The sequence below is a fragment of the Geospiza fortis genome, unplaced genomic scaffold (assembly GCF_000277835.1).
Source record: "Geospiza fortis unplaced genomic scaffold, GeoFor_1.0 scaffold425, whole genome shotgun sequence".
NCBI lineage: Eukaryota > Metazoa > Chordata > Aves > Passeriformes > Thraupidae > Geospiza > Geospiza fortis.
In genome coordinates, this window is record NW_005054387.1 from 2101615 (window position 1) to 2119089 (window position 17475).

The 17475-nt window shown below is 48.8% G+C and overlaps 1 protein-coding gene across 1 annotated transcript in view; it reads right to left on the reverse strand.

The window, feature by feature from the left end:
* The window catches only part of PRPF8 (pre-mRNA processing factor 8), a 19284-nt gene that overhangs the window by 1164 nt on the left and 645 nt on the right, over positions 1-17475 (reverse strand). Inside the window, 39 exon segments of the mRNA XM_014308849.2 lie at positions 75-214; positions 454-594; positions 785-926; positions 1013-1252; positions 1560-1753; positions 1990-2163; positions 2276-2389; positions 2944-3072; positions 3304-3541; positions 4128-4319; positions 4834-4994; positions 5178-5324; positions 5520-5649; positions 5918-6087; positions 6664-6799; positions 7028-7207; positions 7379-7626; positions 7710-7826; positions 7914-8124; positions 8622-8768; positions 9266-9504; positions 9737-9924; positions 10239-10431; positions 10548-10674; positions 10981-11144; positions 11234-11440; positions 11547-11743; positions 12050-12179; positions 12290-12424; positions 12719-12838; positions 13009-13198; positions 13276-13395; positions 13569-13759; positions 14245-14350; positions 14428-14553; positions 14677-14889; positions 16057-16275; positions 16368-16532; positions 17267-17435. Of these exon segments, the coding sequence (XP_014164324.2) occupies positions 75-214; positions 454-594; positions 785-926; positions 1013-1252; positions 1560-1753; positions 1990-2163; positions 2276-2389; positions 2944-3072; positions 3304-3541; positions 4128-4319; positions 4834-4994; positions 5178-5324; positions 5520-5649; positions 5918-6087; positions 6664-6799; positions 7028-7207; positions 7379-7626; positions 7710-7826; positions 7914-8124; positions 8622-8768; positions 9266-9504; positions 9737-9924; positions 10239-10431; positions 10548-10674; positions 10981-11144; positions 11234-11440; positions 11547-11743; positions 12050-12179; positions 12290-12424; positions 12719-12838; positions 13009-13198; positions 13276-13395; positions 13569-13759; positions 14245-14350; positions 14428-14553; positions 14677-14889; positions 16057-16275; positions 16368-16532; positions 17267-17435 (6550 nt within the window).

The window sequence follows — 17475 nt, forward strand, 5'->3', positions numbered from 1 at the left end:
AGGAATGAGCCAACACTCCCTTTCTGCCGATTTTGAGTTCCCCAGCTCTGCACCAGAAGCCTCCCTGCCCTCACCTGCAGGTGATGATGATGGTCTTCTCCCCATCCCAGGAGGGGTTGTCAGCCATGACCTTGGCGTGGGTGGTGACATCCTGTGGTGAGAGCTGAGGGGACTCGTTTGGTTGGGTGTGAATCCACCCCAGAGGTTCCATTTCCTGTCAAAAAGAGAGTGGTTTAGAGAAAAATCAAAACCATTTAAAATGAGACCACTTCAATCCTGGCAAAAAGGACACAGATATCACAGGCTTCCCCCTCACTTGATCTCAATCAAGTTTGGCTTCAGACTGAGCCCTTTCAGTCCTACAACTACAAAAGACCAAGGGAAGCTGCTCCACCACCTCAGGTCCTTTTTAATGACCTTCCACCCACCCTGGAAGCTGAACCTCAAACCCACCTTGAGATACTCATGCTGTGGCAGCTGCCCTGGGAGGTGCACGGTCTGGTGTGTCCCCCACTGGGGCACCATCACAATGCACCGGATCTCCTTCACCTGGGGGTTGTCTGGAGGGCTCACTCCATACAGGTAACCTGCAATCTGAAACACACACACCTGCCTTAGAAGGCCAGAAGAGATCTCTGTGTAGCTGTGTGAGTGGGAACTCCTTAATTTCTGAGGAGAGCATCAGAGGGATTCACGTGGACAAATCACAGCAGGTTCCCAGCCCCTCACCAAGGGCTCTCCCTTTGAGTGGGGCACAACTGTAACAAACTCCCTGCACACTCACCTGGGCCCGCAGGTCTGAGATGCAGATGAACTTCTTCAAGACATTTTTGGGAAGAATGTAGGTGTAACCTGTCTCCTTGATGTCATCTGATGAGACATAGATGTGGTTTGTCCGCAGGTGGAGGTTGGCAGCAGAGATTGCTCTGTGAGGAGGAGACAGTGATCAGAGGGGGCACAGATCCTCCCTGAGCATTCCAACCCTTTCCACCACCCCTGCCTGCCTTCCTACCTGACCCTCCACTCAGTCTTGGAGGAGAAGGTCTGGGTTTCGTAGTTGCTGGTGGTGGAGGTGATGATTTCATCCCCGTGTTTGTTCACCGTGCGGGTCTGCGTGGCCGTCAGCTGCGACTGCTCCTTGGTTTGCTTCTCAATTTCTGCAATCTGCTGCCTCTGCTGAGATGGGGCAGAGATCTCCATGCCCAGGATGATGTCTCGGATCTCTGACTGGGTCAGGGATGCAACATTCACGCTGGAAGAGAAAATTCACCTGAGTCAGGCATTTCAAAACACATTCTGGAGCCTTCTCACCTTCAGGGACAGGCTCAGAACACCCACTCTGGGCACTATGAAAAAATTAAACCACAACTTTTTAAACAAAAGAGGGGCCATGATCACATGATGCTTAGATCAATGATTTGGTGCAGACATTTTTATCTGCCTTACCAGGAAGTTATTAAAATTAACCAGATTCCCTACAAAGCTGAGAGTGCATTGACAAAGGCCCCTGGCCACAGCCTTTGGGGCAGGAAGGAAAGGCTGACAGGATTATGGCTTACTTGTTCTTCTTGCCATAGTCAGCAAGGATGAGATCCTTCAGCTGCACCTCCACCTTGATCCACTCCTCATCTGTCAGGGTTGGCCAGATGTGGTGAGGCTCAGTGATGGTTGTCTTGTCTGGCTTCAGGATAACTTTGGCTCGATCGTTGTTCACGTGTAGCGCCCGGAGAATCAGGATCAGACGGGAGAACGCCTTGGAGATGGAAAGAAGATGGAGTTAGGAAGAAGAAAATTAAATGTACATGGTCCTAGTACAGCATTCCTCTGTTTGAGCACATGGGAATTGCCAGGGAAATCCATCTGAAGGAAAATCCAGGCAGATTCAGAGCCAAGTGCTCCCAAACAAATAATCAAGGATATCTGAGGCCTTGGTTCCTGCCTCATTTATCAAGCAGCAAAGCAAAATGCAGGAGACACATCTGTGCTTACTGTGTAGGAAGATATGGTTTTCAGCCAGTCATCATAGAGATTGAAGAGAACCATCTGGGGTTCAGTGGCCTTCAGGATGAGATCACCAAACTTCTCCACTTTCAGACAGGCCTGGAAGGGCAGCTGCAACTCCGAGCCTTTGATCACAATATTGGGGAAATCCAGCAAGTGCACCTGGAGTTTATCAAGAGGAATTAGCTCACAGCTACTGCACGACATGAAAGGACACAAAGTGTCCTGTTATCTCCCACAGATTTTACACATCCTCAGGGAGCTGCAGCCATACCTCAAGGGGGTCCAGCATGCCCTTCCGTGTCACTATGATCTGCTTTGGCTGCTCCTCCACAGGCAGGGATCAGATCAAGGCAGCCACTTCTTCAGCAGTCTTCCACTTGGCCAGCTGCAGAAAAGACAGCAGGGTTAGAGAAGTATCCCCCTGCTCTCAGCAGCCTCTCCATGTCTCTAGGAACCAAAGGGATGCAAACCAAATTCTAAAAATACAACTGGAATTTATGGCTTGTTCCAGTGACAAGGCCCAGCATTTCCTCCTTACTGATCACAGAGGGCAGTTCCCATTCCTGCAGCTCAGTTACTCCTGAGTGGCTCAGAAAAAACCAGCTGGCTACTCCACCTCCCTGGATTTGCCACTTGAGCTGTCTCACTGCACTGGATGTACAGCCAAGCGCAGAGTGAATTTTGTAACAAGGAGCACAGCACTGTTCCTCAAGCTCTGCTTGAGAAGGTGATGATGAGGAGTCTTCACACCTCAGAGCCTCCAAGTCCTTGCAGCAGCAATGCCTCTGTTCCTCCACTTTTATACCCCAAGCTCCTGCCTGCCTGACCACTTGGACTTTGGAGCTCCAAACTCATGAAGAGGCAGGAAGATGAAGATCTTTGTGATGTTTTCTGTCCCAAGCAGTCTGAGCCCACCCCCAGCTCACATCCAAGCCCTACCTGTCCCAGACGCTTCTGTCCTGCCCACACAGAGGTGTGGATGATCTTCAGGAAGAGCTGCCCAGTTCTGGGATTGAAGATGAAAATGGCTCCATTGATGGGTTTTGTGGTCAAATTCCCTTCAAAAGTCTGAGGGAAAAAGTAAGAGTGAGAAGTGCAGGGAGATAAATGGAGCCCACCCACACTTTTACACAAGAGCCAACTCTCTGTGTGCTTTGAGCAGGAGCTGTGAGGGAAATGTAAGAGCTGCTCAGTGCACACTGAAAAATCTGGGTCCATGTGCTGACTCCCAGATTTCCATCAAGCATGGAAACCTCCACCCCATTCAGTCCTTTCCCTGAGACACCCCTCAGGCCTCACCTTGTGGATGGTGACTCTGTACACGTTGGTGTCATCCACAAACCAGATGATTTGGTTGGAGAAGAGCTCCCCATAGTTCTGGGAGGACAGGTAGGGCTCTGTGGGCTCTGAGGAGTAGAGCTGCAGCCCTTTGCGGATCCGTTCCCTCAGCACATACAGTGCAGGGTTTGCTTTCATGATTTTGGCCATGGCCTGCTGGATCAGAGGTTTGCTCCCAGGGAACCAGTTCCCATAAGCACTGAAGGAGGAAACAAACAGAAGTTGTTACCATTAGACCTGAAGAGGTGACAGTCCCACTCAAGTCTTTCCATGCAGCAGCCAGGCCCCATTGTACTGCTGCAAATACAGCTTTGTACTGCAGTGTGACTTCTGCAGTGCCCTGGGAGGTGGGCACCTATGGCTTTTATCTACTCCTCCTCAGTGGGAAGCCACAGCACACACATGCTGCAGTCCCAGAAAAGCTGCACCATCTCCAACAAACACACTGGAGAACTGATTTCTGACTCTGCCCCTTGTTTCCAGTGAGAAATAGCTGTCCCCACTTGTAGGGCTTTGAAACAAGGCCTGTCCTTCAGCTCCAACAACAGTCTGACAGAAATATCCTAAGAAACAAATTATTAATGAACTGAGGGAACTGAACCACTACTACTGAGCAAAACTGGGCAACCTGAGATGCCTTATCCCACTCAGTGCCCATCTCCAGCCTTCTCTCCTCCTCCTCCTGCCTGGAATACAACCCAGTCTGGAAATGCACTGAGACGATACCGACAAACCACCAATCCCAACCCCAGAAATAAAACCACAGAAGAAGGTGCAGCTCTGACCTGTGCAAGTTGTAGGCCAGATCAATGGCAATGAGCACCCCAGTGGGAGAGGGGTAGATGCTCATGTTGTCTGTGGTATAGTCCAGGAACTTGGCCCTGGCGTAGCGCTCGATGTCGTGCGAGTCGTAGTCGCCCCAGCGCAGCTGGATGTCAATCCAGTACTTCTGGGTGGTGGTGCTGTCCATCACATCCCTGAGGAGGAAACAGGCCACAACAAGTTCATCTGGCACAAAATTCTCCTGCAGTAATTGTCACCCAGCATGGACACTGCAGCCAGCTCATATCCACCCTGGAAAGGGACCCTGCTGTTCTCTCACACAGCAGTGAATGCAGAGGCTGTTGAAAGGTTTAAACAAAGCAGTGAGTCCACTGCTGTGCAGTCATGAGGATCATCATCCCCAGGGACTGTCTGGTGAGGATTCACTCCAGATTCTGGCCCTGGGCCAGCTCAGCTTTGTGGGGTTTCCAGAAGAACCTTCAACAGCTCAGGGAGAAGTTCACCCAGAGGAGAGGACAGGAGCAAAGCCAGTGTTGGTGTTTCACAAAGGCAGTGCCAGGAGGTGCTGCAGCCACCCACCCAAACAAGCTCTGTGCTCTGCTGGACACAACCTCCCGTGTTCCCCAGATGCCCAAGAGACACAGAGGCTCTGGATGACAGCAGCTCTGCTCTGCAGGGAGACTGAGGACAGGGAAAAGGGAAACTCACTTGGAATCTGCCAGCAAGGATGGACGTGATACATTCCACTTGTAGGAAGCAAAGAGAAGGATATCTGCACATGAGGAGTTCATCTTGTAGGACTTCCTGGGATGGATTGTCTCCTTCTGCACTGTCTCAATCTCCAGAGCATCCAGCTCTTGATCAAACACCTGGGGAAAAGGCAGTCAAAGATGAGATGTGTTCAAGCAACCCAGATAAGGAATCTATCCTCATCACCAAGGCAGTCAGGAAAATCCCATTTTCCATTTCTTCCCTTTCCTTGCCAAATTGCTGGAGGAAGACTGGTCCTGCTCCAAAAGGGCACAGAAACAAACCAAGCTAACAGTGCTCACCTGACACAAATCCATGACAATGCTCTCATGGATCTTCTGCCACAAGTGAGCTCGGAAAATCTGGATGAGGGAAATCTTCAGTGTGGGGATTTTGCCATGCATGAAGATCCCTGTCAAATCCAGCTGCACCTGGAACCCAACATACACCTGCAAAGGAAAAGCAGCTGTGAGAACACACAACAGCACAAGTGAGGAAATTTAAAAAATGGAGCACTTAAACCTGTTAAGAAGGTTTAGTACCTCTCTAAGAGATGTTCTGATAATTAATTGGATCAATTAACTGCTCTAATTTCAGTGGAAAAGCGCTGTCTGCTCCTAGAGGGACAAACAGCAGGTACTTACATTGGCTCTGTTGATGGTAGGAGACCACCAGAGAGTGAATCTTCTGTTTGGAATTTGGTTCAAACCCGATCTCTGGGCATTTGTCAGCTTCTTCCACTTCATGGACTCCTCAAAGCCACTGGCCTTCTCCCTAGAAAGGGCAGACCATCAGCTGCATTAGATTCATCTGAATGAGGTGCCCCTCATCTCTGCTGCCATGTGTCACTTGTAACAGACACAGGGATCAGCCACAAGCTGGGAGGGTTGTTTCATGCCAAGAAATTTCCATGGATTTGCAAGAAGTTCAGCTGTAGCCCCCTCCCAGGTCCCTCACAACTGAAGGGACCACTGAAAACCAGCAGAAACTCAACAGAACCAGCAGAGCCTGAGCCCAGAGCCCACAGCAAAGCTCCTCTTACCAGAAGAGACCCTCCCACGTGGGGAAGTAGGTGCCCTTGAAGAGTGTGTGCTCCAGGATGCCTTCCACCCCGCCCAGAGCCTGGATCATGTCCGTGCGGTAATTGTTCAGGTTCCAGAGTTTGCCATCGTGGCGCTGGTGTGTCCACCAGAACGGGTTCTGCTTCAGCACCTGCAGACAACAGCAGCAGATCACTCACCTGGCTGCACTAACTGCAGGAACCAACACCATGGTGATGGTCAGCGAGCAGGTAAAAAGCCTCGTGCCCTCAGTGCTGGAGGACACAGCCCATCTACAATGCAAGTTCTGTCAGTGCTGCTCTGCAATTCACTCTGGGTGGAACCCCAGGTGGTATTTTTATCTTTCAGGGACTGGCCTTCTACAGAGCTGTCATTAAAGGCTTTAAATAACAAATTATTCCACTGTTACTAAAATTTAATATTTTGGAATGTTTGTTTTGAGATGATTATTTTTTCTCTCTCCAGAACTGATTCTGTAATAAGTTGTTGTGTTTTTTGTGGTTTTCTCCAATACACTGCAATCTATCTAAATGATTCCAAAGGGGATAAACTACAAATTCTGGAGCATTTGTTTCCAAACAGCCTCTACCAGTCCCAATACAAGGCTGTAAATTCTTTCTGCAGTAGAGAGACAGAAGTGAACTTGCAGTAGTGCAAGATAAAAGAACTTTGTGTGGAACAGGTATCTGAACTTCATATTTGGTGAAGAGAAATTCCCTGTCAGTACCTGATACTGTTTGAAGTCAGTCCTGACTCTCCATCCTTTATCATAAGCCAGAGTGTGCCTGTCCTTCTGGAAAAGGGTGTTAATCCGAGGAATTCCCCTGTCCCACGAGTCCTCCAGATCCTCCAGGGTCAGACGCCTGAAGGAACAAAATCCCCACACTTTGTTACCTCTCAATTTACGGCAATGCACTAATGACTAGTTCAGATGAGATCACAGAAATGACTCAGGGCTTTGGCAGGGGACACTAAAATGCCAGAGGTGAGGGAACAGCACTGCAGGTACCACAGGGCCAGCAAAGTCTCCAAAATCCCAGACAGCACAAAACTTCCCACTGCTGTCTGCCCTCCCTCAGGTGGACACACACCTGTTCTGGGCTATAGCCTCCTGTCGTTTCAGGGCATACTCTGCCCACACCCTCTGAGAGTCAATGAATTCACTCTCCCACGGCTGGATGTAGCGGTACAGGTTGGGGATGAGCTGATCCTCCTCATGACTCATTCCTGAGCGGAAGTGAGTGATGCCAACATCTGTCTGCTTGGACCACCTGGAGCAGAGAGACAAGAATGAGGTAGGAGGAACTGGGACTTCGCTCATCACTGCCATGAGCTACTGTAAAGGCAACACAGCTCTGTACCATGGCATGGTTTAGCAGTCTTGGAATATTTTTAGGGGAAAGAGCATCAAGTCACACAGGAATTAGAACAGCACAACTCACCTCAGGTCAGACTGAGGGATGAGAACGTGGCCCATGGAGAGCATGCCCAGCCCCCCCAGCTCCTTAGGGGTGTAGAACACCACAGGAGGAAAACGGCTGGGCATTTTGGAGTTCAGGCCAATCTTGATCCGAGTCTGGATTTTATTCTCACACTTCACCAGCAGATCAAGCAGCTCCTGAGTATTTACAACAGCTTCCCGGAAATAAGTCATCAAGCCAATCAGAGCTGTGTTCCATTTATTGACAATCTAGAAAGGAAAGTAAAGGATCAGCTCCTGGCTCGTTCCCAAGAATCTGTAGAAAGCTGTCACAGATCTCCCTCCTCCCTTACCTTAGTGAAGGTTGTGGAGCCAGAGGCCATGAGGATCTGCCTCACTCTGTTGTGAAACCTCTGCATGGACTCATCATCCACACGTAGGAAGCACTGAGCCGTGCGCTCCTTGGTCACCTGGAGAGCACAGAGCCATCAATCCCCTCCTGGGAGCCCCTCTCCAACCCATGGAAACCCCACCCAGGGATTGCTCTCCCAGCCCACCTCGTTCTGCAGGTTCCAGACGCCGTCCTTGTGGGTGAACTCCTCGTAGCTGGTGCGGCACTTGGGCAGGATGCGGCACTCGAAGCCGCACATGTTGAACAGCAGGTTGGGGTTGTCCTTGCTGTACACGGACACGAAGCTGTTCTCCCACTGCACCGTGGTCACCGAGCGGGGCAAACGGTTCTTGATGTCCCAGAACACAGCACGGCCACTGCAAAACACCATGGGCACAGGGACACATCACAATTTACCCAAATAACAACTGGGCAAAGTCTCAGATCTTCCCTAATTTTTCACCGCAGACCTCTCACTTCTCACATCTCATCCTGAGCATCTATCAGTATCCAACAGTTATTTATCACTGATTTTCCCAGCACTTCTCCCCCAGTCTCCAACAGTTATTTACCATTGATTTTCCCCCTTTCTTCCCCAGTCTCCAACAGTTATTTATCACTGATTTCCCCAGCACTTTTTCCCCAGCCTCCAACAGTTATTTACCACTGATTTTCCCCTTTTTCCTACCATTTCTTCCCCAGTCTTCAACAGTTATTTATCACTGATTTCCCCAGCACTTTTCCCCCAGTCTTCAACAGTTATCTATCACTGATTCTCCCCTTTTTCCTACCACTTCTTCCCCAGTCTCCAACAGTTATTTATCACTGATTTTCCCCTTTTTCCTAGCACTTCTTCCCCAGCTGCAGCACTTACAGGTTCACGTCGTGCTTCATGAGGCGCATGCGAGCGTCCCGGGGCCAGCACTTCTTGTTGTTGTAGCCCACGATGTTCTCGTTGTTGGGGTCGGGGTGCTCTGTCAGGTACCTCTGGATCAGGTCCCTTGCCTCGTCAGCTGTAAACCTGGAAATGCACAAAAAAGGATCTGGAATTACATGGTTGACTTAGCAACACCAGCTTGGTCAGAAAGATAAGGATTAAATGAGGAAAAGTTTGTGTCAGACTGTTTGAAGGTAACTATCCCTTTTTTGTGTGCTCCAAATGAATGGGGAAATTTCATTAGCATAGAGCAACTCAGGGTTTGGTTTATCTTGCCATGGAGAGACAGAAAAGCCTTATTTTGCCAGTCTCTAATTTACCAAATCTCCAACAACTGAGCATATTTCTATTGCTCATTTGTGTTTCTTGACATTGTCATGTTTCTGTTGGTCCAGTGAAACTGCAGAAAACAAACTGAGAAAGCAAGAGGAGGCATGTGGACATCCAGGTATCCAGGGAAGTCTGTCAATTCAAATATTCCTGTTCTTCAAGGCAAAGGGAACAAAAGCCAGCAGGAGGAGCATATTAAATCCTCCTTGCCTTTGTGCTGACCTGAGGAAAGCAGGGCCCAGAGATCTCACCTGAAGAAGATGTGAATCCTGTCAATGTATCTGCAGAAGAGGCGAATGGGATGAGCCACCTCTGTGGCAATGTCCTGGAAGCTGAGGAAGTCATTTGGCATCTGGGGGGGGCCTGCCATCTCACTGGCCCTGTGCAGACCCAGCACCAGCAGGTCCATCACCAGCCCATAGTACTGGACAATGAAGGAAGCAAACTGCAGCCCACGGATAATCCCATAGGAGTTTGTGTGATTCATGTCCTGAGGAGATGAAGGGGAATTGTGAGAAAACACATCCCAACACATCAGAACCCTTTCACCTGAGCAGCTCAGGCGAGACCTCAGCAGAGGCTGTTCTTCAGCACGACCCAGAAGGGTTTTTTTACTCCATCTTCACCTTTCTTTGGCAAGTCTTGTGCTCCTTCTTTGCCAAAACCTCCTGCCTCATGAGTCCCTTTTAGCACAAACCCCCTTTCCTGACAACAACCATCACCTTGTAGTTGATCACCACGTTGTTCTTGGCTGTCATGTAGTCAGCAATGTTGTGATCAACGATGAGACGCAGCAGCCTGTTGAGCAAGGTCAGGTCAATCTTCTCATACATCTTCTCAAACCGAGACTCCAGCATCACGTTGCACTCCCCTTCACTCGTTTCCCAAACATCCTGCAGGTTATTAATGCCTGAGGGAACAAAATCTTGTGTTATCTGACACATCAGAGCACAGAAGCAGCCACAGGATACAGGAACTCAACTCAAAGCCTGATTTTTCAGACTCTGGATCTTCCAGTCTAGAAAACTATGTAATCAACCATAAATGCTATGCAAGTTGTCCTCCTCCAGTATATACACATGTATTAACCCACAAAATACATCTCTGATTGTAATTATTGACTGCAACTTGCAAAACCAAAATTCATCTCCCAAGGGGACTCATAGGACACAAGTTCCCCTATAGGAAAAATAATTTTTGCGTGGAATTCAAGAGCCCACTGACCTTGGCACCACTTGTACACCAGCAGGGGGGGTGGTTCAGTGTCAGCAGGTTTGATCCAAGGAGGGAAGAGCCTCCGCTTATCAGCCTCATACCACAAGTACTGATCCAGATAAGCATCTGTGATCTTCTCCAGGGGCTCAACATCATAAACAGGGACCAAGTGGCTGTAGAGATCCATGAATTCAATTCCCACCTAAAAAGAGGGGGGAAAACTGAGGCTGGTAGTTGAGAGAAAACACAAAGTTTTTGTGCCATTCAGCTTCTGAATGCAGCATAACCTGGCTGGGCTTTCACCAGGCTTTCCCTCACCTCCTTGAAGGCTCTCTGAGTCAGCAGATGACGCTTGATTCTGGATAGAGCTTCGTGGGGATTATCATAAGCCTGCTCAATCAAGCCCAGCTCCTCTCTCTGTGACTGATTCAGGCGTGATTTCACACTGAAAACAAGGGAGAACAGCTCAGCACCTGCACACAAACAGCCTAAGGGCCACTGCATTAAACTGATGAATGATAATGTTCAACCTGTAAATCCTCACAATCCACATCCCCAAACTGCAAGCATGGCAGTGGTTTTGCCCAAGTGACAATAGGAACTCCCAGATAAATTGGCAGTACCAAAACTAACAGCTTTACCAGTCCACCAGGGTAAATTTTATACCATACTCCATCATAGGAATAATGGATAACAAAACAGAAACTTTTCCCAGTTCCCCTGAAGCTCAAGATCACTTCCCACTGCTTACCTGTAAGCTTCTTTCAGCCTCTCCAGGGCTAAGATCAGCAATTTGGTGTCATGCTTGTAGGACAGTGGTGGGAAAGGAATGGGGGAGAACCTCCTGCTCTCCAGCCAGTGCACTGTGGTTGTGTACACAGCAACAGCCTCTTCTGCAGTGATGTAAGGCCCATCCTGCAGAACCACATCACCAGAATTCATCAGTGAAAACTTCCCTATGAAAACAGCATTAATTTGGGCCATTTCAGGGAGGACAGAAGTACCTTCAGGTAATTATGCTGCCGTTCCTGCTCAGCTTTCAGGTAGAGTCTGGTCAGCCTGCCCAGGTTCTTCTTACAGACCGTTTTGTCGACAGTGGCGCCCCGGCGGATCCGCTCCCGGTTGTAGTGAGCTGTGTTTGTCCACCAGTCAGCTTTGGCCTTCACATACCTCAGGATCATGTTCTCAATAGGAGTTGGCAGCCCTGGCACCTGGGGAGGGACAGGAACATGAGGGAAGCAGGAGTGGGAGCCTTCCAAGAGCAGCTCCACTTGGGTGATGCTAGAACTGAACCCAAAGGCCAAGTGAGAGCTTTACCTTCCAGGGAATATTGGCCTTCCAGCAGCGCCAAGCCTCACTCAGGTGCTGTAGGATGGTTCTGGCTTTGTTCTGCTTGATCCCTTCTGGCATCATGTCCAGGATGTCGTGCATCACAGCTGCCCTGAGCTCCAGGTCAAAGTGAGACTCCACGCGCTGCTTCGTGACAGTCTTTGCGACACCCTTGGAGTGACGGCCTGGAAAAGGCAAAGTCCTTCAGGAATTCTGACACCACCAGGCAGTGATTCTCCTCCTTCCTGGTTCAGAAGTGCATGGAGGTGCAGGATGTCTGGAGAAATTACACTGCCAGGAGCCTGGAGTAGATGACTAAGTGGTTATGGAGCAGGAAATCCCACTTCCATTTAGAATCTGTTCTGGGGGCACAGATCTTGAAAGAGCTCTAAGCTGGTCAGTGGAGCATGGACAGGAAACTGGCTGGCAAGCAAACAGTATTAATCTTTACCACACACTCCTCCCACGTGCAGCATTTACAGGGTGCTGACCTTCAAACTGCCTGGCCAGCAGATTCCCCAGCCAGCGTTCCAGCAGTGGGGTGATGCCCCTCATGAAGAACAGCCACACTCTCCAGCCTGGAGCCCAGAAACCACAGCCAGGACCTTTGCCCACAGGCCCCTGGAGAAACAGAGACAGGGTAAGAGCAGGTCATTTATTGACATTCCAGAATTCCCCTCTTGTTCCTCAGTTTAAATGGGGTCAGTATCATGTGGAAAGGTGGAACTCACTGTGTTGAACCTGTAGTAGATGAGATGTTTCAGGTCCTTGCACATTCGAATCTGCCTCATCAGTTTGTATTTGTACCGGTACATCCCCGTGAGCTGACCCACGTGGGCAAAGATGTACTGCAGGCCATCTGCCAGCTGAGACAAGGAACACAGTCAGGGACAACAATCAACACCTCAGACACCACCTCCAGCAGCCAGGTTTATTGGACAGACTGTATCAGGCCATACAAAGCTCCTAATGCTGGCTCAGACAATGATCAATTCTTACAAACTAATATAAAAGCAGAATTTCAAACAGTACTGCATATTTTCAATGTTTCCCCTCTTCTCCCGAACACTACAACATTCAGCCACTTTGTGCATCCCATATAAAATATTCCAATTCTCCTCTCAACTTCTTCTCACCACATTTAAAACCAAAAAGCCTACCTGAAATGCATCCACATTTCCCAGTCTGTACTGGACGTGGCTGTCCACCACCAGCTTAGTCAGCCGCAGGACCTCTCGGCACAGATGGAAAGCATTCCCAAAACGGGATTTCTTTCTTTCCTGGATAAGACAAAATATTCAGAATTTATGTAAAAATGTCACAGAAGAGTGAAACAACTCAAATCTGGTCAACAACTGAGCAGCTGAGGCACCGTGGCCTCTCTTTCCTCACAACACAACAACTTTCACATAAACTCTGCTCTTGTGTACAACAGCACACGGATTGGTACCTTTGTGGTGAGGGTCTTCACAGGCTTCAGGTTGAAGTTGTAATCCAAGTGAAGGTAATTCAGGTTCTTTCTGTGGATCAGCAAGTTCAGCATGTTGTAGCCCTGGCGACACACCTGCAGGCCAACTTCCACCCAGTCCAGCTTGGTGGACTGGAAAAACTTGGTAGCCTTGAAGGAGCGGAACAGGTACCTGGAGAGAGCAGAGACCACAGTCAGCTCAATCCCCTACAGAGATCAGCAGTTCCTCACTGAACAGAGCCCACTCACCTCTTCTTCTGGGCCTTGGGAGGTCTGTGTTTGAGTGCATTCAGGACATAGTATTTCAGAAGCTTCTGGTAGGACACTCTCACCTTGACTGGCTGTCCTGCTGGGCAGTGCTCACGGTACCTATGGATAAATCACACTCCAAAGCTTCAGCTAACTCACATTCCTTAGACAAAAGTCTCTAGAGACTCTCCTAAAATCTCTACAAACCAGCCAGCATAATGTCTTTATTTAATTTTCATTATAACAAGGCAATAATGTCATGATCATTACATCAGCTTCAGGACAGAACTCACCAGTTCTTGACCAGTGGGATGTCAAGAGCTCTCCGGGTCCTGCCAGACCTCAGGTTGAAGGGTCGTGGTGCCCACAGCAAGGCAATGCCATTGGCTGTGTTATCAGTGTAGAGAGGAGTATCCTTCAGGAAAGGCTCCACAAACTCTGGCAACTCAAACTCTTCATCGTCATCAGGCAGCGGCTCCTGGCTCTGAAACACAGAAGCACCACACAAGGCGATTCCTGGTTGCTCCAGCTCAGTTTCTGAGTTAAGCAAGTTAAAAATCCATCTCTTTGCTCCCATGGAAGAAGTGTGGCTGTACTGAGCATGAGAGAAGCAAAAAGCACCCAACAAGGCAAACTGTGGCTACCAGACCCTGACTTAGGTGTTATAGAGGTAAATTCAGGGAGATGCCAGCTCCAGGAACACACCAAGGGCAACTAGAAACATAAATTATCTGTCAGAAGACCTTAACACCATTAATTACACATTTGGCTTTATCCTGCAGAAACCAAAGGAGAGAATTTTGTGCAACTCCAGAAGTAGAAGACTAAAATGACAACTGTGGGTTTTTTTGTCAAAGGGCTGGTGCCTTCTCCTGAAATATCTATGTTTGTCTGCTGCTATCACAAGCAAGATACTAAAGCCCCCTACTTCCAAACCTAGGGTTCATCACAGTTAACCCAGTGACTGACCTTGACAGAATGTCTGTGTGAAATGGGGTTGATCAGAGGATCGAAGTAAAAAGCTGGGAGGTCAGGATCTTCTGTTTTAATGAAAACAACGTTTGGAGTATGATACCTGCAATAAAAAAATAAACATTAGAACCTTTGACAACCTTTCCCTCCTCTCCTGGCTCTGGAGGCTGTTGCTCTTACCAGGTGAGGTGGACATGGTGTGGCAGGTTGTTGTACAGGTACGGGAAAGCGATTTTGTACTCTGTCCTGATGGGCTGCCTGATGATGATCTTGTTGATGTCATTAAATTCATTCCAGTCTTCATCCCTTAAAATGAGACGAGAAACTGTTATGCAGGCATTCATGGTGAGAGAGACAAACATTTGTGACTGAAAACATCCCCATTTCCTAGATAACCACTCGTCTCTCTCTCCTAAACCCAACACTTACTGAAGATTGATGTCCCTGACGAGGGGCTCAAACTTGGGACCTCCAGGAATGGCCATGTTCAGTGCCTTGGAGGTGAAGAATGCTTTCAGGTCAAACAGGTAGAAGTAGTTGTCATCCACCAGGTCAGTGAGCAGCTGGTTGGCCAGGCGGTACAGGGTGGACATCATGGGCAGGGTGAACTGCCAGCGCTGGTACGTGGAGCCATTCACATACCTGGGAGAGCAGAGCATGGGCACTCCAGGCACAGCACCAGAGTCACCAAACACCTCCTGCCACCCACCACTCATCAAGGACAGGTAACACATGGGTGTCTCTAGACTGAAAGAAGGCTGCAGCACTGTTAAAGACCACTCAGGACTCCTCCTGCCCAGAAAATGCTGGCTGCTCCAGTTCCTCTCCTCCTCTGCATCCAAACTGACACAGAACACCTCTGCACCTTGAGCAAATTTCAAATTCCAAATTCCAGCTGGACAATGCAGGCTGTCAGCTTTCCAGCATGGTCAGTGGCACCACAATACTTTCTGAAAAATCCTCTTTGCCCAGGATTTTCTCCTGGGAAGCTGAGAAGCTTCAGAGAGGAATGAAAACAAGAATTATCTGACTGCTGCTCCTGTGTTTGCTGTTTTGAAACGTGGTCTGGAGATTGTTTGATTGGTTCCATGTAAATTGTTTTAACTTAATGACCAATCACCATCCAGCTGTGTCAGACTTGGAGTCAGTTACAAGTTTTTATTATTCATTCTTGTTAAGCCTTCTGATGTATCCTTTCTGTTTCTTTAGTACAGTTTCAATATAGCATAATGAAATCTAATCTAATCGAATCTAATTAATATAAAATAATAAATATAAAAATATAATAAATATAATAAAATAAATATAATATGATAAATATAATAATTAATATGTTAATGTAATATAATTAATCTATTCTATTCTATCAGCCTTCTGAGAACATGGAGTCAAATTCCCACCTCTCACCTCATCCTGGGGACCCTCACAAACATCACAGTCAGAAACACAATTTTTAGCAGGTGAGTGGGTAACAGGCTTCCTGGATAGAGGGGCCTTGCTGGATGCTGAACCATAGAATCCCAGAATGGTCTGGCTTAGAAGGAACCTTAAAGCCCATCTTGTTCCAAGCCTTCCACCTTCCACTATCCCAGGTTGCTCAGAGCCCCATCCAACCTGGCTTTGATCACTTCCAGGGATGGGGCAGCCACAGCTTCTCTGAGCAACCTGCAGCTTCCCAACACTCAGGTTTTCCCTCCCACCCTTGAGGGAAGGTTTTTCTCTCCCCACCAACATCACACAAAGCTTACACACTGCTCTGCACACCTAATTCATGCACTGTTTGTTTTCCCCCCTCCCAGTGCCACATACTTTCTGTTGTCCTTCAGAGGCTGGTGGTCATAGAACCAGTCCAGCACAGGGGCATCCTCCTCTGGATCCAGCTCCAGCTGAATGGCCTCCAGGGGCTCCACATCCAGGATGTTATCAGCATAATCCAGAGGGGGTTCTTCATCATCAAACGGGGGGAATCTCATCCTCTTGAAGTGACGCCTGTCCCTCTTCTCCCGCCTCATCATAATCCACATGGAGCTGCAGGAAACCAGGGGGAAGTTAAAATCAGGGGGATTTTATGGTGGGTGCAGAAAGGTTTGGCCCAGCTGGATGAAGGAGAAGGCACCTACCCCCACTGGGCAATGTAGACAGGCTCGATGACCCAGGGGATCTCGTTGACAAAGGAGATGGCACCGGTGATGTGGTACAGGACGGGCACGTCCCGGATCTGCTCCCAGGGCATGGGCATGTTCTCCAGCAGCTTCAGCACAGCATGGGGCATGTACTTCAGAGCACTGCAACCACAAAGCAAGGGAAACCACGCTGGAGTGGCTCTCAGGGACAGCCAACCAGCTGCCATGAGCCAAACAAGCTCCCAGCTTTCCCTGGGAGCTGCACATCTGAGCTGTTGCAAAAGCAAATCTGTGAATTTCCCACTCTACCTTTGGGCTATCAAAAGGTTTTCTAGTGATTTGGCTTTTAGGAATGCTGCTAACAGAAATGGAAGTTTTAAAGTGAGTTTCTGGAGTTTTATGGGTAATGGTAAGTTACTGCAGCAGGCCATGATGTGCACTACACAGCTCTCTACACCCAAACAGCAAAGAAGCACTCAAGATGCTTTTACATCTTTCAAAAAACATTTCATATTCTCCCCAACCTCTTCTAGAACACTGTGTTATGCAGGGTAATGTTTTTTTCTCATAAATTTAAAGCAAGAATTCCTTTTGCTGATGCTCTTTTGCACTGACACCTCACAGCAACAGACTGAGCTACAGCTGACACTGAAAGCCCTTTGGAGAAGGGGCTCCCCCTTCAATGATGCATTATCCAGGCTCGTGCTTTTTCTCATAAATACAAAGCAACAACTCCTTTTGCTGATCCTCCTCTGCACTGACACCTCAGGGCATCCTCAGCGAGCCACAACAAGCACGAAGAGCCCTTTGGAGAAGGATCTCTCCCTCCAACAACCACCAAAGCAGCAGTGCCGAATCCTCCGAGCTCCCCCTGTCACACACCGCGGGCCCCTTACCCCAGGTAGACGCGCTTGTCGTGCCGGAATTTCCTATTGGTCATGTCGCCGTGGTCGCGGATGATTTTGCGGACATGCTCGGGGGGCATGTCCTCCTTCTGCGCGTCCACGAAGCCGAATTTCCTCTTCTCCGCATAGCGCTTGGCCTGCAGCTGCTGCCACTTGCGGGCTGCGGGGACACAGAGGCGGGGGGCCCCGCCCCTTTCCCC